The following is a 26,484-nucleotide window of genomic DNA, read 5'->3' as shown; positions in this document are numbered from 1 at the left end:
TCTTGAAACCTGAAGCCCTTAAAGCTAGCTGGCTTCCCTGATGAACACCTGTCAAAGATGCAGCAGACCAAAGATTGCAGTCTCTGAGTTGCCAAGGCCTTTGAGGATCCGGAAGGCTTTTCTAGATACACACCTCGCTTCTCTCTCCAACCTAATTCCAAACAGTGTGCACAGCAGGTAGCTGATAACTGCAGCCACCAAGTCATTGCCACGTCAGCACAAGATTTCCAGCCAACCACCTCAGGTGAGCAGGTAACAGGAAGACAAGGCTGTAGATGATTGTCACCTTAACGTCGCCATTGCCACTGCTACCGATGAATGGCTCCTTGAGTTCCTGCAGCTTGATTTCACAGTAGCACTGGGCCCCGCTTCACCATCTAAGCCAGTTGATTATGCAGAACTCTATATAACACTACCGAGAGATGCACCTGCTTCTGGAGGTGATGTTGACGCCATCATGTTGACATTGTTCACAATGGAGGCACTGAGAGAGAGAGCAGCACATTGGAGGTGTTGCGGGCAGGTCCGGCATTGGGCCTAACGATAGCGATGCAGGACATGCAGGCAGAAGAGGAGCGGTCCTCGTCACTACTTGCATTGTAGAAATCATCCTGCATGTCGAGGTAGGAGTCATCACCTGCTATAAAGCAAGGGACACTGCCTCCCCCTCTACCACGGTCTATCCCTGAATGCCGCTGCGGCCCAATTGGCCACCAAAGTTGGGGACGATGCAGCACTGCAGTCCTAGAAAGAAGGCTTCACTCCAGTCCAACTATATCCAGCAGCATCCAGCTAAAACTCGTGCCACTTTTCATGAGATCCTCATCCTCTTTGCCTTTCACCATTATTCGCAACGTCACAGATCAAGGAGGCAGTGGCAGTTACCACACTGCTTACATTGACAATCATCAATGATGGTTTCTGTACAATTATTTTTTCCAATGACCATGTCTGCATGCCCCTTCTTTCTAGTGTGTACCATGTCTGCAGTGGCCTGCATCATGTACAACATGTTTTAGTGTATATGGACACGTTGAGGTCACTGGTCAAATGTGGTGGAAAAATCTGCCAATATAGAGCATTTGGGGCTAGGAATAAAACTTGATAGTATCTCTTCTTTTCTAGACCCAAATATTTAATTTATTTGCATGCATGTCAGAGATAAAGTTGGCAGATTATTTTAGTTAGACCCATATTTCAAAATAACAAATTTAATAAAACTACACTTCTCACACAAAATGTTGATTATCAGTAGTTTATTGGTAATGTCAGCTTATATACATGTGCACTGAAAGCATGCGTGCAGTGTGAGACTACTACGACCAGCCTGAATGAATTATTTACATATGTACAAGGTACTTACATTACGCTTCTGTTGGTAAGTTCAAATATTAAAGATTTAATAACAGCAACAGCAAAAGGCACCTTTGTAAATATAACTGAAACTTTTTGTTGGAGCTTTTTGTTTCTTGCAATAAAAAGAAATTTTAGATATGTACAGGATCGAAAAGACAAAAATTTGTTCAAGAAGTGTTCTGAATTCTGGGCAACCAAATACAAACAAGACAACAATTACACATTCTACAAAGCTGTAGCTGCTTAGACTTGCATTCTTGGAAAGAAAATACAAAACTGCCCCATGGAGTAGTTTGTAGGACTGAATAGATGCCAGCTGTGCACAGAGAAACTTTTAGGTATACAATTTTGAAACTCACTTCACTTTGTAAGAAGGTATTCGAGAGATGGCATCAAATTATTCAGAGCTATGTGTACTTTCCAGTTGCTATTACTACAACAATAGCACAACACATTTTTACTTGCCGCTGAAGTTAAGCATAAGGTGACAACAGGAAAAAAAAGTGCTATGAAGTGCCATTGCTTTCTATATTTAAATGGTCGGAAAACAGCACAATGCAAAACTCATATGCCCCTGCTATACAGCGACTCATCAAGAAGCCAAATTTAAGATATACACGGAATTAATCATGTAATAAATTACAATTGTAACTTCGCAAGTCAGCAGAAAGAAACCTATAAATTAGTGCGTACCGCTCTTAACATGCAATTCCAAACTATTTTCCCTTGCTGCAAAATTATTTTGTACATATGTCTGCTCGGGGTGTATTTGCTTATATATCATTACATTCTGCCAAAAATGAATGGCAAATTTGTAGTTTACAATGACAAGTGTTGGCAACTGAGGTAAATCTTAAAGTTCAGTTTTCATATAACATGGACATTTTATAAATTACAATATTGCCCATGAGGTATCTTTATCTTTGAATAAACAAGCGCACAGCCAATAGCTTCTGATCCTCTCGTCTTGTTTCATGTATCAAACTGGGACATTAGCAGGTGGTAAACAAAACTGATAAAACTTGCTAGAATTAAAAGACACATTTATGCATAATATCACAGCTGCTATGCAAAAATTGCCAATTTAAAGCATGCTAACTCATCCATTAAAAACAGCAGCCACACACATGCACAATGCAGAAACATAATTACATGCTTCAATAATAAAATGATGCTGCTGTGCAGGGCTAGCATTTTGATCAATAACATTATTTACATAAATGTAACTTCTTTGTGGGCTGCCTGTGCCAATTCATGGTTTATGCTAGGTGGTAAAGGAGACAGACACTCTACCCACCCCTCTTATATAATGTCAGCTTGGCATTCAAGCATGAACACGCACATATGCTGCCACATTTTTAAATGCAACTTAGTTATTACATTTGTGCCAAAACAACCCAGCCTTAGTTTTAGCTCTGCCTTCTTTGCATAGAGATCCTTGAAAATTAGCAGCTTAGAAAAAGTATGTAATAACTACAGCAACTAAGCAAAACTATATTTGTGCAGCTCTTAATTTGCTGACATAAACCTCACTAAGGTGCAATTAATGAGTAAGATCTTTGTAACAACACACCATACAGTGCTTGTGAGACAACAGGACACCATAGCAAAAGATACACACAGAAGGGAAGGCATGCACATGAACAGCACTGAATTTATAACTAGGCTGGACTTTATTACAACAGCATGTACTTCACCCACTTCTTTCCTTGTGTATGCATCTTTGTTGGCTTCCAGTTTATTTACAAGTATGTACCAACACGCCCACGACGCCTTCATGACGTCACAAACTCATGGTATATTTATGTATTTGGAACATTTTGATACAGAAAATGTTCCCAGAAGGAAACAAATTGCATTTTTTGTTACTTCATGTTCAATGTAATTGTTTTCTAAATACGTAAATGATTAACTAGTCCCGCGTAAACACCGTCAAAACCTGCGATGTCACATGAAGCAGGTGCAAGAATTCCAAGGTGACATTGCAACCTGTCATTCGCTTTTGCATCGTTTGTGGCCAAATCATTTTACCATAAGAAGCACAATTAAAGAAAAAAGGCAGTGTAAAAGTTAAATCAAAGGCATTTTTAACAAAATGATCACAAAGTTCTCTCAATTCATGAGTCAACTGTTTCTCAATTACTTCAGTGATCCCTCAAATGGAGCAATGGTTTCTCGAAAATACTGTGGATCATGGAATCTTGCCAACTTAATTTTGTTGCAATAAGTGAAAACTACTGGCCCTAACAAGATTTTAAAATGTGCAGACTCAAAAGTCACCATTTCTCTGACTTCCAAAAAAGAACGTCCAGAAAGAAGTTGAAAGGAATGCATAGGTAGACCCTGTGATGACTTAAGGCTCATCAAACAGTAGCTGTTGAACAGTGTGTTCAATGCGGCACCTTTTAAACACATGTCAGGCATGACTTCAATACTGCTGAAGCACAGAACTAGTGTGAACAACAGAAAAGCATTAAATGATAATTACAAATTCATTAAAACATATGTAGGTGGCTGCTTGCACCACAATTCAGTAGCATAAATTAAATCCTAAAGCACTTTTATTTCCGAATCTCATTAACTTGTATGCCAATATGCACGAAAGCACCCAAATAGCGATAAATTTTCATACCAGAGTGCTAACAAAGCTTGCACAAGCTTTTGTATCTCTTCTTTTACCTCCTCCATCAAGCAATGTGGCTCGTGATTTGTCTGGTCTCACGCATAGCAAAAAAGCTTCTGCTTTCAGAGAAGCATCCACATTTTTTTAGGAAAACTTCAGAGTGACTGGTTTCCTGCTTACTTTAGCTGGCCATAACTCAAGTAATTATAAGGTTCACACACTGTTAGACATAGATGGCGCTGCATGTTTTCGCATGTAAAAACAATACAAATCAAGAATTACCTCTGGAACTCTAGGCACCTCGACAAAAAATGCTACACATTCATACTATATACTTAAGACTGTGACATACAAAACACTATGTAACAAGCTGCCTGACATTTGGGAGCATCCAGGTCATTTGATACATAAAAAAAAAGCAGGACAAAATTGCATTGCACAAACAAAAAAACTTCACAAAACTGTTGCTACTTTCCCACATTCTTGCCACCACTTTTCCCGGCCACTACAGTGTTCTTTCTTTAGTGAACCACCAAATTCAGTCTTTACATTAAAGGCCAACTCCGGCGATTTTTTGGCCATGTCAAAGTAATGGTGCTTTTATGTTCCTGAGACGCTCCTGTTACGAGCCCGATAGCAGAAATACTCGGCAAATTGGAGAATAATTTTAAATAAGCAAAAAAGCGCAACACTGAAACCGAAACCCAACCGAGTGTACTGTCTACGTATGACGTAGACGTTGTTACGAATGAACCGGAAGTCGTGCAAGACATGCCGGTCACGCCGGCGCGGAGTATGAAAACTGTGACAGCCGGGACGACCAGCGAAGCGCCGGCCAAACCAACGCTGTCTGTCGCCTTGTGCACAGCAGACACTCGCTGTAGCGGCCGAAGCGCCGAAGTTAGTGGTGCCCTCAGCTGCGTCACTTCCGCCGCCTTCCCAATACTGACGTCACAGACGCAATGTTGCCAATAATTGTGGGAAGGCAGGAGGGCGTTTGCAGACAATCTTTAAAATTCATTTGCAAACAATCTGCGCATGTCTCAAGCCTGTAATTTGGCATAAATGACGGAAACGTGCAAAGGAACGTACCCAGCGAATTTCATTGAGATCCATCGGCCTCGAAAAATCGCCAGAGTTGGCCTTTAACATACAAGAAAAGTGAGTCTTAATGGTGAAAAATAGGTTATCAAAACTGGATGCATTAGAAAAGACAAGTGCAACACTCAAAAGCCATAGCATAGCAAGGTTGAAAATTGCAAAGCATTTGATTAAGGTACCGCTCACACCCACTGCCTAACTTATGTCTTGTTACATTTGTCACACTGCTGCCTGCAAGATATTGCCGAAAGGCAAATTGCCACAACGGCCACATGGGCACATCAGTGTATTCCTTCACATTAGTTTTCTTTAACATGTGCCATCAGTTTAACAACTGGCTTCTCAACAATTTAAATTTACAGTTTTTTTTTTTAATTATGCTACATGCACTTTTCTGTGTCAGTTTTGTACGCAAAATTTGTTCACTTGTAGCACAAGGCTTATATTATACCAAGCACATAAGCTGCTTCAGAATATGGCAGCTGCCACCAGATAATTAGAAAAGAAGTGAAGTTGTTGGTAAACCTGGAACTATTATGTACAGAGCTGTAGAGGAACATTTGACCTAAAGGTTCACAGCCACACACTGACTGGACTCACGGCAACGAAATGATTAAGCAGGTTCTTTTTCGAGTAATATTTGTGGAGCAGTGACACTTTGCTCACACTATCCAGAAGCTCCACTTAAGGAAAAGAAACACCGATTCCGACATGTGAAAGACAATAAGAAAGATATGCCTAATAGCTGACAGCTGGTTACTGTAAGACAAAGACCTGAAACCTAAAATGTGTCACCAACACCACATGGACATGAACAGATGAGATTACAAAAACATTACGCTGCTTTCTATTTGTAATGTCACAGTTGATGCTTTAAAGGGGTACTGACACAAAATTTCGCGGCCGAGATAGCCTGCTGGATCGATTCCCGTGTACGTGCGTGTACCATCTGCAAAATATCGACAGCGAATAGAATAAAGCTTGGAAGGTATTTTATATGAATTTTGAAGTTCGCGATCGCGATCCAGCATTATAGGCCGCACCTATTGCATTGACACCCTCGGAGGTGACCCGAGGTGACCCCCCTACTTCCCCTACGTAACCGTTGCAGCCGGTACAAGTTATGATGACGTCGTAGCCGCCATTTCCGTTTTGACGCGCTTCCCGACGAATCGCTCCTCGCCAGCGGGTCAAACCTGAAGTGATTCGCAACGTCGAAAATTCCTTCCATCCCCGCCGCAAGAAAATCGTTGCCATCAGACGATGATGAGCCCGGCGACGACAGACCGCACGGAAATGAGTCACTGTTCTGTGTGCTCACGTGACCGAGCGTTTCACTCGCTAGGTGGTGATAGTTGCACCCGGCGGCTTGTCGTTTTTGGAGCTCTGTCAAACTGAAACTGACGCTGTGTCGGTAATGAGGAGCTTGCAATTAATTATCTGTCGCGCGTTGCAGCAAACGATGTGCCATGTTATGACTAACAGGCCCCCAGCAACACATTGCAGCAAAAAAACGCGGGGCGAAAACTTTTGTGTCAGGACTCCTTTAAAAGCTTTCAATACACAAATTTTAGCCCCTTCAAGCCATGCATATTTGGCTTCATCAAGAGAGACCATTTCAAATGTAATTTATTTTCTGCAACTTATGTAGGAGAGTAACCTGTTCCATGAAGCCAGTTGCATCCATCATAAAAGTTCTATGTAATGTTTAACTAAAAGCTGCGGTGCCTGCTGTTTCAGCCAATCAAGGTAATTCACATTACGACAATGTAGCAGCTGTGAATGTGCATTACAATGACCACTTGTTAATTTTCAATATACTTAACAGTGGCTGGAATGTGCCTTAGTGCATGTCTCATCTACACCAAGTGAACCTTTTCCAACGGAAATGCCTTCTCCAATAATGTTTAGAATGAGTTCAGATTTGGGTTCCTTACATGACTGACATAACACTTCATGTGCTATAGCACGAGTGCTAAACCAATGTTTGATTGGCAACTTGCTGCATGGAATGAAATACTCTCTCTCTTTTGCACAAATATTCAATTTCGTTCAGAACCAATCTGACCTTCACGTGCTCTAGCTTCAGTAGCAACCAAGAAATAAATTAGGGGTGTGCGAATATTTGAAAATTTCGAATACTGAATCGAACAGCATTCTATTTCATATGGTGCTCGAATCGGATTGTGCATATTAGAAATACCGAATATTTTTCTAATAGTAGGCACCGATCAAAAAAAACCTCAAAGGAACGAAGCGTTGTAACAGAGCGGGGTAAGACTTCCTGTTTTAATCAGCAAATTAGCTAGGTGCATGCAGACCAAGGTTTTATAGGACTGTCGACGCTATATTGATCACAGGATGAAGGAGTGTTTACTTAAAACTCCAGTGTTGCCGAAGCAACAGAGTCATCAATCCACTGTCTTCATCATGTCATCATGACATTCATGATGATGTTGACTCATGAATATTGTGTAATATTTATACATCTGTTTGATTTAAAAGCTGTTGACAAAGTGCCACCTTGAATACTGTATTCACTGCTGTATTTCTACTTGCAGTTAAAAAATATTGCTAAAACTCTAGTTGCTGCTGTATACGAGCTTGCTTCAGTTTACATAATTGTGATATTTTTTGTAGGTTAAAGGTCATCGTAATCTGCCTTTGTTAAAGCTTGTGAATATTTGTCTCAAATAAAATGTGGATTTCTTGGGCTGTTTCGAAAGCGGTTACATTACCATTCTAAGGCCCGTATTCACAAACCAACCTTATCCTTCTCTCATGTTTTCCTTACGTTTCTATGCACTCTACGTGCGTTATAAGGGTACAAAAATGGTAAAAGAAAACTACAAGGTTGGTTTGTGAATACCGGCCTACTTTGTTTATCAAGCACACTAAAGGCACAAATCTGATAAGGAAAATGCGAGATAAGGATAAGGCTGGTTCGTGAATACGGGCTTAAAGCTGCTTTGAAAATGGTTGCCTTACCATTTGAAAACTATTTGAACAGTATTCAATTCCTATTTTTATTCGATTCAGTGTCACCGCTATTCGATTCGCGTTCAATTCCGTCCTAAATTCACTATTCGTACACTCCTGAACTAAATCCAACCATGCTAGTTACCAGCTGTAATAGTCTAGCAGCTATGGCACTGTGCTACTGAGAATGCGGTTGGGGGGTTCGATTCAGCACACAGCAGTGGTAAAGTGCAAAAATGCTTGTGTACTTCAGAGATGGGGGTATGTTGGAGAGACTTAAGTGGCTACAGTAATTCTGGAGTCACCAATACAGTGTGCCTTATAATCGGATCATGATTTTGGAATGCAAAACTCCAGGATTTAATTTTTAATTTAACCGCATTGTTTAACACACTTGAAGTCTTAACGACAGTCTTTCCTCCTTTCCTCAACAGCCTTTGAAAGATCCGTTCAAACATACATCGTTTCACTTAATTTTCCAGCATTCATGAAGAATGCAATAAAAGTTGAAGCAAAAAAGATCTGCTGTAGTAATAGAGATTATTAAATCAGGATTTGCCGTCTTCAAGCGACATGTGGACAAATAAAAAGGACAAAAAAGTAGAAGAGGGCACAACTGTTGGTTCAGATCATTTTCAGCTCTTAAGCAGAGATTGTAATATTTTAAGTTTTTTTAACATGTGAAGCCAGGCTGCTGTTACAGGAATATGGAATGTGCTTTCCAACAATCAGCAGCATGGCACAATTGTAGCATATTTTACTCTGGCAAATAAAAATGATAATTTGACATTTTTTTTTACAATATAGAGACTAAAAGTGCTCCGTTACTTCGAAGAAAGTATAGGAGTGAATAACACTATATCAATGCAGCAAAATCTGGCACAGAAGGAGAACTACTGTAGCGTACAGTAGGGTTAAGATTTTTTGTGCTAATCAAGCTGTTGTGCATAAAGAGGGATAGTGTCTTGCAAATGTTTTCAAGGAACATCTGTATTTTCATACAGCTAAACAGATAGCTATTGTTTTTTGCAGTCTATGCAAAGGTGATGTCTCTATACATTATCAGAGACATTTTTTAGGCAGCAAGGCCATAGCATATGGCCTTGCTGCCATAGCAGCGATCATTCCATAGCAGCGATCATGTGTACTTGTGCAGTAATTGATATCAATGCAATGAACTGGAAACAATGGGTTGTCTTCTTAGAATTTACCATTAGGCTAGTGGTAGTGCACTATTAGTCCACCTCAGAAAAAGATGAAAAGCTTTTTGGACATGGCCTAACACATCATGCATTTCCATAATAAGCTTGATATTACTAGCTGTAAATACAACAAAAATGCACTGAACATTCTATCCAGAAAGTAAATAGCACTGACTCACTTGTATATAAACCAATGGCAAAAATGTGTCAGTCTGCCTTGAATATTACTCCGAAGTTTTGTTCTGAATTTGAAGTTCGCTGTCAACTGAGATGTACTTTACTCTCTCTTACACTTGTACAGGACAGCTGCAATTGGGAACAAGCAGTGTCAATGCACTTACATTATTTAAAAAACTAAACTTTGATTTAAAAATGCAGTCCAATTATGACTAGCAATAATTGAAGACATGGTGGCTGTCTTGTTTTGCACAGTATAATGACTACTAGCTACACATTTGTGTAATGTAAACGTAAGGTGCACACTAGAAACAGAGGGGTCCGATTTTCTGAAATATTGCGTTTACGTAGTGGAGGATAATACTACAAGCTGCATTGTCAAAATCTCAAGGTCATCAAGCTTACTTAAAAACATTAAGGACGTTGGTGATATTACGGAAACAGGGTACAAGAAAAATATATATATATAAATCTTGCACAGATGTAGGAACTCGCAGTAGGCCGATGCGGTTGGCCCAGACATGTCTGTTTGCTTCAACTTTCGTCTATGACCACTGATTTGCTGTACAAATAGCTTAGTTACCACAGAAATGCAATTTGCTTCCTGTGTTCATAAATATTTTATTGAAAACAGCTAAGAAAGCTATGTTAATGAATTTAAAACATCACCACAAGCGAATAGTATTGGCTCGATGGCAACTTGCTACCATTAGCAGCAGTCGCAGCAAAAATGTGGCATCAATATAAACAACAAGAGAACTGCGCTAATATATATGTTGGAGAAAATGGGCTGATTTATCATGACAGTGAAAATAATGTTACTAAAGGTAGTTGGCCAGTGAGAGTACCATTCACAAAGAATGTTATGGATGTCACTAACCCCTGGTTCTGTTCTGCAAACCTTTAGTGTTTGTGGGAAACCAGCGAAATATTCTCGCAAAGTTCAATACATTAAAAAATATGGCTTCGCTGATGTCCCTGTGCTTGGAGACCTGGACTTCTTGTCCTCTCAGGCAACAGTTAAAAAAAAAAAATGTGTGATCTACCACTGCTTTCTCATGCCCTTTGACCTGAGTGTGTGCTGGAAAAGACTTAATGTGCACATACAAGCGCTGTAAAATATAGCTCAGCAGGACCTAGAATACTTTTCAGAAACATACTGCAAGTATACAAGGCTTTCATATGGGCCACATAGGCACAACAAACAAGGATACATGAACAATAGAACATGCATGTTGTGGAAACGAGGCAGGCAATGTGAAGTGTATTACCGTAACTGTTCACAATATGAACTTAAAAAATGAAAACGACAAAATTTGTTCAACATGAATGTTTAGCCAATTGCTACACGCAGCTTGCTCAGTGCCACTTTTCCTCTTATGTGAATACAATGCAGCAGTGAAAAGGAGATGGCATTGATGCAACACAGCAAAAAGATGAAACACACAACTAAACTATTCACAGCCACAAAAGAAAAAGGAAAGCAATGTCATTTATAGTAATTAATTCTTTATGTGGCCTGGATACTTATATGCATTTATGACAACAATTATTTCATGTGGTACTTTATAAAAGCTGCTTGCTTTGAAGTTCTGATACAATTAATAAAGAAACTTGCAAGCTGAAATGTATGACAAACAAACACCAAGTATTTCATGATAAACCATGCAAAAACACCAGTATGAGCTGCACATTACAAGCAACAACAGCTGCAGGATGGTCCAATGTACAGCCCCCGTCACAAGTGTGCAGGGTCGGCTTTATATGACTACAATGGCAGCCGAAGTTGTGAGTCCTCTACTGAACTCTTGATGCTTTAAAGCGTTGCAGAGGTTCACATTGTCCTTTTCGCTCTTTCAAGCTCTGTAGCTCCAGGAATGCTACAGGAACGGCACTACATTACACAAACAGTTCTTTCTGGTCACACACACGGTGGCCTGCAAATTCTTTTTAAAGACTGCACACCTCATAAGGCTTATTAGAAGGCGCTTTCCTCAAATGCAAACGCTGATCTGCATCACAAATAGGTTGAATTTCCAAGCAACTTTGGAAGCTGACATAAGGGTAGTGAAAATATGCCTGAAAAATTGAGCTTTTCTGTCAAATTCTCTGCCAACTGACAAAATTAATGTCCCATTTTCCTTCACATTTTGCTTACCTACAACACACCGTTGGAATAAGACTGTTTCAACTACGACACTTGAGGTGATGCAGCACGAGCCAACCATGCTACCGTACTGTTCTTGCAATGACAAGGCTACGGCCAACCTTGTAGTCTTTGATGTGGTAGCGACGTCGCTCCTGGGAACATGGTGTGGTGGCATGCTTGCGCTGATAGTGCCGCTCACGTGAAAATGCGGTGGCAAACTTCTTGGTGCATCCCTGGCATTCAAAACCTTTCAGTGGTGTTTCTGAGTATTGGCCATCAGTATCGTCCTCATCAAGTGCATACGATCGATCCCCAGCTGTGCAGCCGTCCGGTGATGTTTGGCCACAGTGGTGCTGGCTGGTGTGGGATCGATATTCAGAAAGCACGCTGAACTTAAGTGCACACAGCTCACACTCAAAGGCCTCAGTAGGAGGGCTTCCTGTGGAGTGTGTGCGCTGGTGTTCCTCCAAGCTCTTGAGGAAAGCAAAGCGCTTTCCACATGCACCACACTTGTGCCAAGCCATGCCACAGCCCCGAGCACGTACAACCTGTAAATGGCAACAGTGTTTTGAAAAAAGAAATGATGACAAAAAAAAGGCACCGTTTCCTGTTCAACTGTAAAATTTTGTAATGATGTCTGTGTTGATAATGTTATTATGATAATAATGTTATGTTCTAGCTGCTTCTCTGCAAAATTCAAATAGTTGCACTCTATTCTCTCCCTTTCTTTCACTACCCTCCTGCTGCAGCCAATGCCGACCGCCATTCAGATGTCAGCTGCTCATGCTAGACAGTTGCAATGCAGCCAGAAGTGAAATTTGCTTTTCATTCCCTGCTTTTTGTATATATATTTCCCCAAATAAATAACCACTTACTACAACCACAGCAACGCCAAGAAATGATTCCTGTCACAGTGTACAACTTGCCAATGACAGGCTAGAAACGTACTTTTGTACCGAGTTTATCTACATATCGTGCAGAATACCGGCCAATACAGCAAGAGCAATGCACTGTCAAGTTCACTATGATACCACTGCCTGCACAGATATGAGGGTTGGGAACTAAATCAAAGCGAGATGTAATGTGGACAACACAAAGTGAAACACGGCCATGTCATATATTGCTCACAAGGCAGACCTCTTGCTTTCTTAGGATGCCTAAGGTGACCCCACCAATCCAGGAAAGCCATTTCAACATCATGCTACTGTGAGTGATTCGAGCATTGGTGAGAGCTGGAATGGGCACCAGAAAGCAGCGCTAGTCGAAATAAAAGTGCTTCACTGTAGGAACACCAGAAAATGTGACTTGGGGATTGCGGAATCTTCAAGTGCCTTTGTGCTTTGCCGCACAAAATTCAGGTATTCAAGTGTCACTATTTCAGTACTTACTTGCGCAGAACTCTTTCGCCAGACTTGGCCCTTGTGCCATTGAACATCAAACATTCTCATCACGTACATGTAGCGATAAGCCATGTAATTGTGTCTGTTTGCCATTGTACTTGCTCTAGTACAATTCACTACACGAAGTACCCTCATACCTGTATTTTTCTTTTGTTAGTCATGTGCATATTTTCAACTTGCTTGTTTATATTTCAGCAAGGTTCACCCTCCCAAGAAACAACTGCCTGTAAATTAATATTTCTTCAGAGAGCATGTGGCAAAAAGACAGCACAGCACGTGTACAGTTCAAGTACATTTCTACATGTTGAAGCTTGAATTGGCAAGCTGCATATACAGAAAGCATTACCTTTTTTTTATGCAGCTGCCACAGACGCTATCAGGATTCAAAAACAACTTCCTTCAGGGCACAAAATCTAGAATCGGGGGAAGTGCCATGTTGTTTGTGTAAGAACAGGCATTCCTGCAAATACAACCTGTTACAATTAGCACAATTCCAGACCTTGGACTGAATTATGCAAGAAATTGTTTCACTTGCACAAGAAATCAATGTATGTAATCGATAAATAAACTTCCCTAACATTCTTAACTATTTTCCAGCACATATTCAACTTACAAACTGTAGCTGATAAGTTGATGGGGCATGGAACAAATTCTCAGGATGACACCGATTTCAGTATGTTCATTCACAAAGAGTGCACTCAGATATAAATTGGTTTCCCGTGTCTTCATGTGCTAGCATGCACGTCATGGCATTTTGTTTAAAAAGGAAATGGAACAGCGATGCATTTTTACTCCAAGTTTGAATGTGCCCACCTGAAACTGGCATCGTCCCCAGAACTTGCTTGACGTGGATTGTGTTACTGTTTGTCTAGCAGGATGCAATTCATAAAGCACAATAACTGCATTAAAAACATAATTATTGCAATTTTGTAAATTACTCGTCTTTGCATTTAAAATTATTATGCATATAATGTTGGCCTCTTTTAGCTATCCAGTTCTAAGGATTAGAAATGTGCTACCTGCCAATGCATTAAAAAAAAACTTCTGTATAGTCATAAAAAAAAAGAACCTGGTGAAAACATCTAATCACTACTCCTCTAAATTCAATAAGGCTGCATATTCAGGCAACTATTTTTTGTTTGCAGGAAAGTGTATTTAGCAGCCACCTCCGCTGTCATCACAAGACGTACCTTTCAGACAATGATCACCACAAATTTTTTATACGAAAATGATAATGTGCTACTAACCAGTGCAAATTTGTGTTTACTTGAAATGCCCGACATGAAACACCATAATACCTAGGTTCAAGGTGCTGAGCGTCATATGCCGTTTGAAACACTACTTTCTCAGTACTAAGCTCAAACTTTTCCCTCTCTTTTAAAGATCCCAAATGGTTAGCTCATTTAGCAGTTGCGTGAATACAAACACTCGATCACTTACTACCGACCCGTTTCAAATTCAGATCTCCGTAATAAATAAAATGTGTGATTAAAGGACAGCTGCACAGCTAAACGCCAAAATTTTGCTTTCGGCGGTGTCTTAATTCACATTTGTTCTTCCGTGAAAGCAGCACTTTGCACACGTAGTAAGATTGCGATAAAGGAAGTGCTCAGCGCCAGGTTAACCATTCGACTACCAACTACAAATGCATCTACTTAGTTACAAAGTTGGAAGATGCACTCTAGAGGTGTGATTACTTTATGTTGTCATCGGATAATTCACGGCAACGCGGTCACCACAGATCAGCTGGCCGAGACAACATGGCCTTCACCGATTTACCACTACGCTCGATTCTAATCGATTAGTCACAGATCATAATGAAGTCATCTCCAGCATTAAACAGAAACAAATCTGCCAAAACGTCAAAGGCACAGCACACGCGCCATGCTTCCGCTTATCAGACTGATATGCTGGGATGAAAGCAAGACCGCACAGCGACGCACGCGACCATCACCAGCTGAGGCAGCGACAACCCCAAAGCGAACAACGCGTTTACGACTAACAAACAACGCGAACTGGCAGACAACCAGGCCCGTTTCTTCTCTTTTTCTTTCGCAAGTGGTGCAAAGCATCTTCAGAAAAACCAAAAACATTTGAGAACCGACGAACGCAAAGCGGTGCTGTGTCAAGTTCTGTTTTACGATTCGAATACGCGAACGGGCAACATGCTAGTAACAGCAACGCGTTTTAGACGTATACAGTCGCTCGAGAGGAACTCGATAAATAATCTTCACCACATCGACATGACCTCTGAGAAATAACGTGACCTGTTTGTTTAAAAAACTAATACAGTGGAGGAATATCAGCGCAAAGACGAAACAGGTACAGCTGTGCAGCCGGAGACTTATGCGCATGCATTGAAATACCTCACGGTCTAGAAAAAAAAAATGACGCGCACAAACCTTGGTGTTGTCGTAGCAGGCTATAACGTTTGATCTTTTCACAACTGGATCATTCTACGAAAAAAAAGGGCATCTTCGACATTTATGCCACAACACAGACATGGTTGCCGAGCTGAAATATCAACAAACGTATGTTTCTACGTTCGTAAAGGAAGGATGAAAAGAGATGCCCCGAGATGCCATACCCCACTTGCTCAACAAATCGTGTCGGAAGTTTTGTTACGTCACCAGAAAAACTGCCCAATCGCGCGTTGGATGGCGAAGAGCAGACGACACGCTTGTTTCGTTCTCGGATAGGGATCCGAAAACCGTAGTTCACGGTGATGGTGTAGAGCAGGAATGCTGCTGTCGAAGTGACGGCATGTATAACGAAGCAGGCGAAAGTTACACATTTGCTTTTTAACAGGATACAAGGACAAAAAGGTAGCGACGTTACTAGCATAAATTGAAAGCAGGCCCTAGCTGACATGCTAAGATTACATGGGCGATCGCAAAAACACCAACACTTGCGCGGAATTCTCCATATATACGGAGAAAAAAAAAAGCCTCAAAGGAAAGACTGTGTCAATTGCCTAGACAAAGCATATGCAATTCAGATTTGAACTGCCGTCAGGCAAACCCACATATGAAGCAAATTTGTATGTGTATTTATGACACTAAGAGCAGGCTTTCGAAATTAAAAAAAAAAAAACAAAACAGATACCGCTATTTCCTGTCTTTTGCGGTCTAGCTTGAAATCACGCAGACAAAACTCTGTCGCCTGCTGAATGAAACAGAACAGTCATAATTTCATAAAGTCCACTCTGTGATGCAGGTGCTACGGATTAATTAAAGTGTAGTGTAATTGTTTCACACGTAAATCATGCCTTTAAAAAAAGAAAGAAAGAAAAGCTGACCGCTTGCGCATTTCTGCGATAGGACGGATTAGAGAAGGAAAACGAAACGAATACCATCGACGCGCATATGCTCGCGTGTCGAAGCGCGCAAGCGAACGCCGAGCCCGCCCAGCCGCGGGTTTGTTGCCAGTTCCTGGGCCTTAGCAACTCTGTGCCCCGCGAGTTTGCTGCAATCGCTGCGATCGAGCAAGGTAGCTACCGTTTGAGAGCTGTGGTAACTGCAGCGGGCTGCCACACTGCGGCCTTGCTTGTTTCATATCCGCTGTGAACGACTGGCTGTGACGCAGAATCCGTCGGAAATGAAAAGAGCAGTGCCGATAACGCAGTTCCTTATGCGTTTTCCGTTCGTCCCTATTCGGCAGTTGTTCCTTGTTTCTGAGCGGCTGAGCGAGGTACGTTTGCTTGCCTGCCGTCGAGTGGAACGCGAGTTGCAGCCAAACTTTCGTGCGCCGTAGGAATCTGGTCGTACGTGTTGGCCTTGGGTCGTATCGTTTACAGTGCCTGAAGCTGGATTTCGCAGTAATGGGCGAGGCGCTTTCGTGTCATGAGGTACGAAATGAATCTAAAGAATCGCTTCGCATAACTGCCGATTTTAGCCCCTCAAAGTCGGCGCCAGCTCGCCACAGCACTATATATATATTTCCTCCTTTAACAGTACTACGACCTCTTAGCAGCTGATAGGTTTGATGTGCGTCTTCAATGTGCTGCTCTATTGCAGATGCCGTTGTACGAACCAAACGTGCCAGTCAAGAAAGCAACCTTAGCATTAGCATGATTCTGGTTCCCCGAGGCGCAGTACGGCTGCGCCCCGGGGGTTGTCCGTACCCGTGTCGGGTACACTGGTGGAACTACGAAGGACCCAACTTATCGGAACCTGTAAGTAACTCGCTGACACGGCATTACATAGGTAGTGTCCTATCTGCTTACCTAGGCAGCTTACAGGAAGAGAAGCTAAAGCGACATGCCGTTCTGTTCTAATGCTGCAGCCCAGTCAAACTAGTCAATTGATATAACTGGCCATTCCAGTTGTTTGCAATTGTACCCAAGAAATGTAATGAAGTGGATAACCAATTGGAATGCTGCACTTGAATGGGATAGTCTATTTGTGCTTTAATTTACAGTTCCAAATCTTCATGTCAATCCGTGCAGACTTTTCCATTTGGAGAATTAGTCGAACAGCTGCTTTCAAATTGATATATTGGATAGTCCAACTGGTTGCACAATTCTAGTTGGTGTCAACCCATTGGAACATTTTGTACCACTTAAAATGCTTGAGCATCATTTTAAGTTCAGTTGGTATTAAGCATTCGAATTTGACATTATGGGACCTGTTGGTGCTATAGGACAGGGCTAAATGGACCACAGTACATGTCCAGTCGGTATAGATAGTTTCATTTCATCCTCATTGTATGCATCTGTTCATATCTGAGGGGTCGTGTTGATTAACAAGGGTTTCATGGTGGAATATGTAAGTAGGAACTGGTTAGGGGCCCTAAATACCGGCTGGTTCTAATCAGAACTTTACCAGTTGGACGGCAATTGGAAGTCTCAGAACTGAGCAAAGCTGTGTCAAAGAAATGGCTACTAAAAATGTTTTTATAATTATAACATGAGTCATGAAATGATAGATCTTTGTACTTTGGTGCGGTCAGTGGAGAGGAGCGTTTATTTCTTTGCATTATAGAGCCTGGCATAAACCTGGCACAACTTACTAGGTCAGAATTTACTGGCATGGTTGAGTGAGCTTGCATATAGTCAAACAAACATGACCTCCGTGAGGCAGTTTATTTTTTAGTTTACATTTGTACAGGTAATTTTCTCTAATGTTCAGTTCATGCATATTGGATACATGGCCTTATTTGCGTAGTAGACACAACCCGATTTTTTTAGTTGAATTCACAAATAAGCTTTCACCAGTTACTCTCAATTGGATGATTATGGAAGGTCCAGTAGGAAGGTCCAGTAGTTGTAGGGTGTTGTAGGCAAAGAAATGTGAACTTAAGAACAAAAGTTCAGAGCCCATCCATTAATTTAAAAATGGGAGCCAGTGAAGCTGTGACTATGGTGGATCTGGTATAGTGAATATTGCTATTATGAATTTACACATTATCATCATTGACCATATTGGGCAGTTAGAGACATACACAAAAAGATCTGGGTGTTTTTATGTCGTATAATGCATATCATCTGAACGGTGGCCAACAACAGTCTCAAAATGAAATCCTGTAGTACATAAAAAGCATGTTGTTTCAAAACTGGAAAAAATGACATGAAATTCGTTTGCTGTGCCAGTCCAGGCAAAATTTTCAGGCAAAATTCTTCACGTCATTCTTTGGTGTAGTACACACCCTGTGTTTGCATCATTTACAATATGTGCACACTAGTTTGATGCACATATTGGTGCACACTCTGCATTTGCATCATTTACAATATGTCGACAACATATGTACAAGGCTCTTAGGTCTTCAGAGTGAAAAAAAATGTAATAGTAAGAGCCAAATGGAACCTACGAAATGTTCGCTCTGATAAATGCACATATGCAATGTATTTGCACTATTTACAATGTGTTGGCACCATGGTATAATGCGTAAAAACTCCTAATTCACTGGCATTCCTTCTGACAAGCTTCATCTTGGGCATCAGCACATAAAGAACATGGATAAAAGAACTTGGAAATGATGGGACAAGCGCTCAGTTCCAAGTCATTGCTTGTCCAGTCGTTTCTTAAATTCTTATGTCTGTGTTGTTATCAGGATCAGAAAGCAAGTTATAGCTCATGAATTAGTACAAAAGTTCATGTAATCTCAAAAGTAAGATTTCTAGATGATAGTTGTGGAAGTTAGTAACAGAGACAATGTAATTTGCACATATTAAAATGGTGGCATTTGAGGAAAAAGTGTTTTCTGTTATAATGCAAATAGCCCGATTTTGTACATTCAGAATAGAAGGAATGTTACAGTAGTATGTATTGTCACAAGAAACAATACCATACACGATATGCCTATGAATGAATGGAAAGTATTATATGATAATGTGTTAAAAAAAAATGGAGCCCTTCCCCAGATGCCTTCACCTACGTGCCTAGCAGCGCAACACTTGTTGCTACGGGCAATGACGGTCATGTGCGAAACAATGAAAGGCAACAATGAAGTGTGACAACATGAAATAACAAGTGACCTCGATAAAAGATCAGATAAAAGTACATTGAAGTTATCGATTGCGAATACCGACTGAAAATGTTCACTGAATGCAGTGGCGATAATTAATGGGTTGCTGCAAGGTACATCACTTAAAACAACCGTACTTGTAAAAGTTGAGGTCGGCAATATCGATGACCAAAATTTTTTAGGGTTACTTTTCATTAGGTTTTGTAATGTTACTGTGAAGTACAAGCCTTTTGACAAATTAATTTTGAGACGAAGTTTCTCCTTAGCGAGATTAAGTTCGTCTATTGTAAGTGAGTTACTCGTTTTAAACGCCTTAACCTAGCAACACGATGCGACAGGCGAAGTACGTCATGCAAAATCCAAGGAAGACGGGGATTTTTCTTTCTTGGTTTCAGAGGGATGAAGCGCTGGATGGAAATTGCCACAATTTTTCCGAAGAAGCCACCAAAAAATTTACATCATTAGATTCGCTGAGTCGTTCAAAATCGTCAAAGGAATCTCATAAAAGATCCAAAATAGATGCATCGACAGCACATGAAAAATCGGGGGAAAGTAGAATACATAAAAAGCTGGTAACGAAGTGGAACAGAAATGCATACAAGAAAGGCCTTGTGGTTGGAAATATTGTCTATGACCTCTGACATTCGAAACCATTATCTAAATGGCAGGGACTAACGAAAACTAAATCTAAAACTGCAGTACCTCTTGTGTTTGCTTCAACAATTTGCTTTAAACCAAAACGTAATGAAAAATCTAACAGTGCTTTGCATATTTCCCTATCATAGTTGGTGAGCAATCAAGATGGCCACAAAATACCGGGGGCATTAAAATCGCCAAGACAGATCAAACTTGAAGATGAAAATATGCGTTCGTGCATGAATGATGTTAAAGCTAGCAGCTGAGCTATGCTTGATGATGGCGGGCGGTAGATAACGCCAAATACTATAGAAATGCTTCCGAAAAAGACCTTACACCAAATCTATTTGGTATCAGGTGGACTGAGGATTGTTGAAAACTTGGTCTGAATAATGGCACACTACATCCCCTTCCATGAAGTCTATCACTTCTAACAACTGTAAAGGCTGGAGGTGTCATCTTGCTATCATATATGTTATCACGCAACCAAGTTTCTGTTACTCCAATAGCATGTGGTGAACGGGCGGAGATCAGTGAAATAAAATTGGGAAACTTATTAACCAAGCTTCTGGCATTAATATTAAGGACACGTAGGGGGTTCCTGTAATTGATTTCTGAGGCTTCAGTGCGCAATAGTGGGGACGTTAGAAGAAACCACTGTTGGGTGAGAAGGAACCTTAGTGAGTGTTAGTATCATCGTCCCAATTGTATCTAACTTTATCAATAAATGCATGGTCAAAGCTTAGGTGAATGATGAAACCGTTATCCCAAAAGGACTTAGACGCTTCCCATATCTTTTTTTTCTGATTGATCGTATGTGCATTGAAAGATCCTCAGAAATACGAAAGTTTAAGTTTGCGGCTGTTCTTAAGGATGATTGTTTTTTTCGTGATAGTCAAGAAGTTTCACGGTAACGGGGCGTGGGCGATCTGGATTCCTCTAACCAATCCTGTGACACCTTTCAATACCTGGGCATTCAATCCCAAATTTTTCTTTAAACCATGCAGAAGTGTTAGACAGTAGATGCTCATGGGTTTCATCACGTGTGTCGGTGAAACCATGCAGTAGAAAGTTGTTGCGGCAAGATTGGTTTTCTAAATCATCATTGTGCAAAGCAAGTTGGTTGATTTTGATTTGTAGCTGCTGAAGTTTGCTATTAACTTTATTTGTGGTAGAAGGAAGTGTAGCTGGGAGTGATTCTAATGCAGACACACGTGTCTCTAAAGCAGGGGTCTCCGCATGCACTAGCGGCCCGTTCTGCACATGACCGTTTTTGTCCCAATATATTTTAAAATATTCCTAATAAGTATGTTCATGAGCTAAACAGATGTGACTGGTATTAAGCATCTTTTTCCATCTTTTTCGTGAGACACCCGATGTGGTCACCATATGTTTTAACATTACCATGGAACAAAAACTGTTTCAGAATCGGCGTCCAGATTTCAGTCATTCTGGAGATCAGTATCGATAAGTTTCTCGAAACCTGGTGTCAAATCCCCTTCAGGAATAACCCATATGTGAGATATAGGAAAGGCCTTCTTTCGAATGGCAATGTTAGCTGACAATTTGTCCAATCACACTCAACCCCCCCCGTTCCAATTTTCACTGCCTTGGCCCTTGGGGAGACTAAATTTCGTGACTGTGGCCCACTAGCTGAGGTGAGTTTGAGACCCCTGCTCTAAAGCATCAAACCTTGAAATAACGACCTGATGGAAAGCCTTGACGTCTGCCATGTCTTGTGATATATGTTGCTGACCCTTAATTAATTCAGCAAGAATTTGAGTCACTGAAGACAGCTCAACATCTTTGCCACCTGGGTTACCCGTCTCATTGGTAGAGGATGAGCTTTGTGAACAAGTGTTAGGTGCCAGGCAGTCTTTACTCTTGTCTAGCTTAGTAGTGAGTTGTGAGGCTATGACAGTGGCATGGCAGCGGCATAGCTCGTGACTTCCAGCTGAGGCCTCAGCCTCAGTGGCTGAGGTGAATTGAGGTGAGTGGCTGAGGTGAAAAACTGGTGAATGCAGCATGAAAAACAGTAGGGTACCAGCAGCGAGTTCTGCACAGACATGCACGACTACCGCAGCAACTGCAGCTGCTTATCTTGGAGGCCCCTTATCTCTGCTTACTAAATCCAGGCTGCGATAACAGAAGATGCTGCACTAGACTAGTGTGCTATAGCACCACAGGCCGTCATTGCCAAAAATAACCACATTTTCAGCTCCAGATGATGCGCTACCCTATTCCTGTTCACTGTAGAAAAAAATCATCGCCCAAGCACTCCGTACAGATGGTTAACCAGTGAAGCTGAAATGTGTGGCCCCAGTGCTTATCGCCGGGTTAATCCTGACTGTTCATTAAAGTCTTTAGTATTGGTTATGTCTGTCCAGAAGTCTTAATTGGTGTTTGCCGCCCGTGTGTTCCCTTCCTCATTTTTAGAGGACCAGTGGTGAGTAGTGGGATTTGTCCAATTTCTGTGACACATGTGTTTTTGCCCACGGATGACTTCTTAATTTTTAGTGTACTAGTGGTGAGTAGTGGGGCTTGCCCAATTTCTGTGGCACATACATGCTAAGCGTTTTTGCACACATAGGACAGATGAATTTTGGTTTCGCCTAGCCATATACAGCTTCACGGTGAATGTATGCGGCTCAGTGCTTCCTTGCTCTTGAAATTGAACTATAGATTATTTTAGCAAGCAACACTGACAAGCAAGCCTCCTGATAGTGCATGATGTAGCCAAGTGTCATGCCTACATATTTACTCTAAAAGGAGTTGGCAGGGCTTCGGACCCCTTGTATTATATGCAGTGTGTGGAAGCTTTTGTGCTATTTTGAATACCCTGCGTTGAAATAAAGGAGAGTATGCATTGGTTTTATTTACAACTCAAGAAAGCTTATGTAAAAACTGAAGAGAAAAAAATGCTTCTACTTGTATGCATATATAATGTCATTGTGGAGGTTGTACTGCTCATTTCTTTGTATTGGCCACAAAATTAAAAAGGATATTCCAGTGGAAGTGTAGTTTTTTTACCACTGCTACAGTAATCACTGCATGCTTTCTTTTTCCCTTTTTTTTTAAACTAGACAGAAGATTGGAGGTTCACATGTTGTTCTGGAATGGTCACGGCTGAAAAAAATTTCAACAGTTTTCAAGGAATACTAAAGATACTGAACTTTCAGATGCTTTAACATTTCATTTTCTAATATAATAGTTCAGATAAGAACGCCACACACCCGATTTAGGAAGGAGCACTAAGATGCTGAACTTTGTCTGAGTTTGCCTTGTGCTCTACCTATTTAGTTTCACTATCTTTATTGCATTTGTTAGTGGCAACAAAGATAATGTGTCTGACCTTCTCATGATGTAGATTTGTGTTTTACTCCTTCAGTGGTGACCATACAGAGACTGTTCAGCTCGACTATGATCCTACCAAGACAGACTACAAGACTCTTCTGGACATGTTTTGGGGATTTCATGACCCAACTGCCTGCCACAAGCGACAATATATGTCTGCTATTTTTTACCATGACAAGGAACAGAAAGCTGCTGCTGAGGAGAGCTTGAAGCAACAGCAGAAAAAGATAGGCAAGCCAGTTGCTACGAAGATCATGGCTGCTGGAACATTTTATGATGCTGAAGAGTATGTATGCTTTTGTATCATTTGTTCACATTGTCATGGGCTTGCTGGTGGAAAGATGTTTCATAAGCTGCATATCCATGCTTTCAAGGTAACTCTCTCAGCTTTAACTGCTGTAGTTTTTTGTTGATTGAAAAATTATCTTAACAAAGGAAGCAGTTTTTCAGTAGCCATAGTTTCAAATCATCAACAGGACCTGTGATTTTTAAGCAGAGTACCATAATGGTAAACAGCCTAGCTTAGTGCAGTGGATTCAAGCCACTGCACACAGAAACCAATATTTGAGGCAGTCTTGAATTTTTGGTGAAAAATTTGGTTAACGTCACATTTTGTGCTCCAAGGATTTCTTGATGTTTGCTGTCTGAATTGTGAAAGTTTGCTATAAAGGAACACAAAAGTGAAACAATGAATCGGTTTGGATTTATAAATTTTACTCTGAAAACTCTAATGGTCGTTAACTTTACCACGATTACTTAATGATAGAGGAGAAAATCGAGGACAATGTTTCATTTTAAAATTTCGTGCCGAAATCTCCGTGCGTGACGTCACAGATTTCAAAATGTATTTTTCATATTTTGGTGACATTGTCTCCACGAAATTTCTTAAAACTTAGTATGTTAAGTCTTTGGCCTCCTCAGAGGACCGCGTACTTCAATTTTGCCAATTAGGAACGAGGTAGGTCCTTAGTAGACACCGCCAAAATCTGCGACGTCATGGCGATTGGTGCAAGAACGTCAAAGTGACGTCGCCCCCTGTATTTTCTTTTTGCACGTTTTCTCGTTTACCAAGCGTCTTCTTGCAGTGACTTTGGTATTGTTAAAGAGTAATGAACTAATACGGGAAAAATCGGTTTTCTCTTTAATGTTCCTTAACCATGCTTGCCTAAAACGAGTAAAATTTTCCAAAGAGTGTAAAAGGTTTAGTGACAACTGCTGAATTAATTTTACATACTCACTTTTCTCCCAGTTACCACCAGAAGTACCTGCTTCGACGCAATGCTGCACTTTGTGAAAGCCTGAAGAAAGCAGGTCTGAAGAATTTCAAGGAGAGTCATGTTGCGGCTCGGTTGAATGGCTACTGCTGTGGCGGTGGCAGCCTGGCTAATTTTGAAGCGGAGCGTGAAAAGCTAGGACTCACAGACGTGCAGGCTGTACTGGTTCGACAGTGCATGAGGTCATAGCCAGAATGCTTCACAAATATGATGTGGTGCCTCATTTTCCTTAACATACGCTAAAATTGTGTTACTCTGGCACCTATGCTGCCCTTTGCTTGTCAGGATTGTAATGCAGGCAGTGCACTTATGACATTCATCGAGGCAAGGCATCTGTCTCTCGTTGAATTGAGGTTTGATGTTGGCTGCAGTACCCTGTGAGCTTTGTGGTGGGACTTGCAATAAAGGTGTTCCCTCCTTAGTTCTTTTGTCTGGTGTCACTTTACGGAAAAGATGGTTGGTTATAGGCCATGCATTTGCATTGCTTTTACCACGCTTTATGCATACATTTTGTCTGCGACTAGCCTTTTTTAGCCCACTGCTTGTGGATTTTGAGGGGTATTGTCAAGCTGGCTGATTACAACTTTTAGCCCAAGAGCCCACCCAGATGTTTCTGGAATATTATTAGGAAATTAAACAATGACCACATCGCCATGAATATCACATCCTTGTAGACCAGGTCTAAATGTAGCTTTTGGAGTTGACTGTTCAACTGCCTGAGCAGCATAGCCTAAAATTCTGGACAGGACATGCCCAAGTTTTGTATTGTTTGCTAGCTCTAATATCTCTAAGGCTGCCATTTTTTCATAAAATGTCTTAAAGAATTTGTTATTGCAACTTCAGGCATTTACTCAATTGTGCTGCTTTTTTGTTAAATATGGCAAACACCCTACTGTAGCTACTTATTTGGGGTGTTTGCCATATAGTGGTGAGTGCACTTTCGTCGCTAAAACCACTGAAGCAATACAAGTTGTGTATATATGGAGAATGATGTTACAGAAGTTAGTTTGCACAACATGAAATGTCACCTTGCTAGTCCGCATGAGTGTCTTATGCTGTATAGTTGACAACATGTGATGCTGCATATACATAGAAAATGGTAGTTGATCTATCTTTGTGCTTGTAGACATGCAGAATCATTAAAGGGGAAGTTCTTATTTGAATTCGACAACACTAGCAGAATGTACATGGGACACTAAGTGGATAAAAATTTAAATCAGAATGTGGCAGGGAAAAAAAACCTGCATTCTTATACTTGGCAGCAGAACATAGTCGGTGGATTACAGTTGCTAAAATGTGCGACAAACATTGGCAGGCTGTCGTGATGTACGCAGAAACAACCAGATTTCCAGCAAAGGCTGCTGCTGCTTTGGACCCTCCCATATGTCAATTCTCCTCTACTGATAAGCTCTTCCATTCACAATCCCCACTACGGTGGGTGGATCGCACAACTTCTTGCTGTTGCACAGTTATTCCTCAGCTGCTATCAACTCCGAATGGTGCAATTTCTTCTAACTAGCATTTCTAATTAGCAGTTTCAGGTCTTAACAGCACTTTAAGAGGCTCCCCTAATTTCCCCCTTAACCTTAAACTTCTAGGTATATAGTGAATTCCAGCAAATTTTCAACACATCCCCCAGTCCTTTTATGGCAAGAGAACAGACTTTTGGGCTAGTTAGTTCAGCGCTATGGCTTCATTGAATGTACTGAACCAAGGAAGAGGACAGGACGTGTGCTTATGGCACTTAATTAAATCCTACAAACGGTTC

At 41.0% G+C, this 26,484-nt stretch overlaps 2 protein-coding genes and 1 long non-coding RNA gene across 3 annotated transcripts; 1 reads left to right on the top strand and 2 right to left on the bottom strand.

Annotated features, from left to right (window-relative positions):
• Nucleotides 1-1,241: 1,241 nt before the first annotated feature.
• On the bottom strand, nt 1,242-11,580 carry LOC125759812 (uncharacterized). The gene is made up of 2 exons (XR_007417502.1): nt 5,134-11,580; nt 1,242-4,540 (listed from the first exon to the last, which is right to left on the bottom strand). It is a non-coding gene; the product is annotated as an uncharacterized LOC125759812 (long non-coding RNA).
• An 87-nt stretch (nt 11,581-11,667) lies between these two features.
• On the bottom strand, nt 11,668-12,111 carry LOC119406640 (gastrula zinc finger protein XlCGF17.1-like). The gene has a single exon (XM_049412426.1). The coding sequence runs from the start codon at nt 12,109-12,111 to the stop codon at nt 11,668-11,670; it is 444 nt and encodes a 147-aa protein (XP_049268383.1).
• Nucleotides 12,112-16,807: 4,696 nt separating this feature from the next.
• On the top strand, nt 16,808-25,135 carry LOC119406629 (peptide methionine sulfoxide reductase-like). Its single transcript, XM_049412422.1, is given in 4 exon segments — nt 16,808-16,834; nt 17,004-17,161; nt 23,477-23,728; nt 24,692-25,135. Coding segments are annotated over 4 exon segments (651 nt in total). The 3' UTR covers nt 24,906-25,135.
• The last annotated feature ends 1,349 nt before the right edge of the window (nt 25,136-26,484 follow it).

Source organism: Rhipicephalus sanguineus, chromosome 1 (assembly GCF_013339695.2).
Source record: "Rhipicephalus sanguineus isolate Rsan-2018 chromosome 1, BIME_Rsan_1.4, whole genome shotgun sequence".
NCBI classification, from domain to species: Eukaryota; Metazoa; Arthropoda; class Arachnida; order Ixodida; family Ixodidae; genus Rhipicephalus; species Rhipicephalus sanguineus.
Note: the sequence above shows the minus strand (reverse complement) of the source record. Positions and strands in the feature narration are given on the sequence as shown.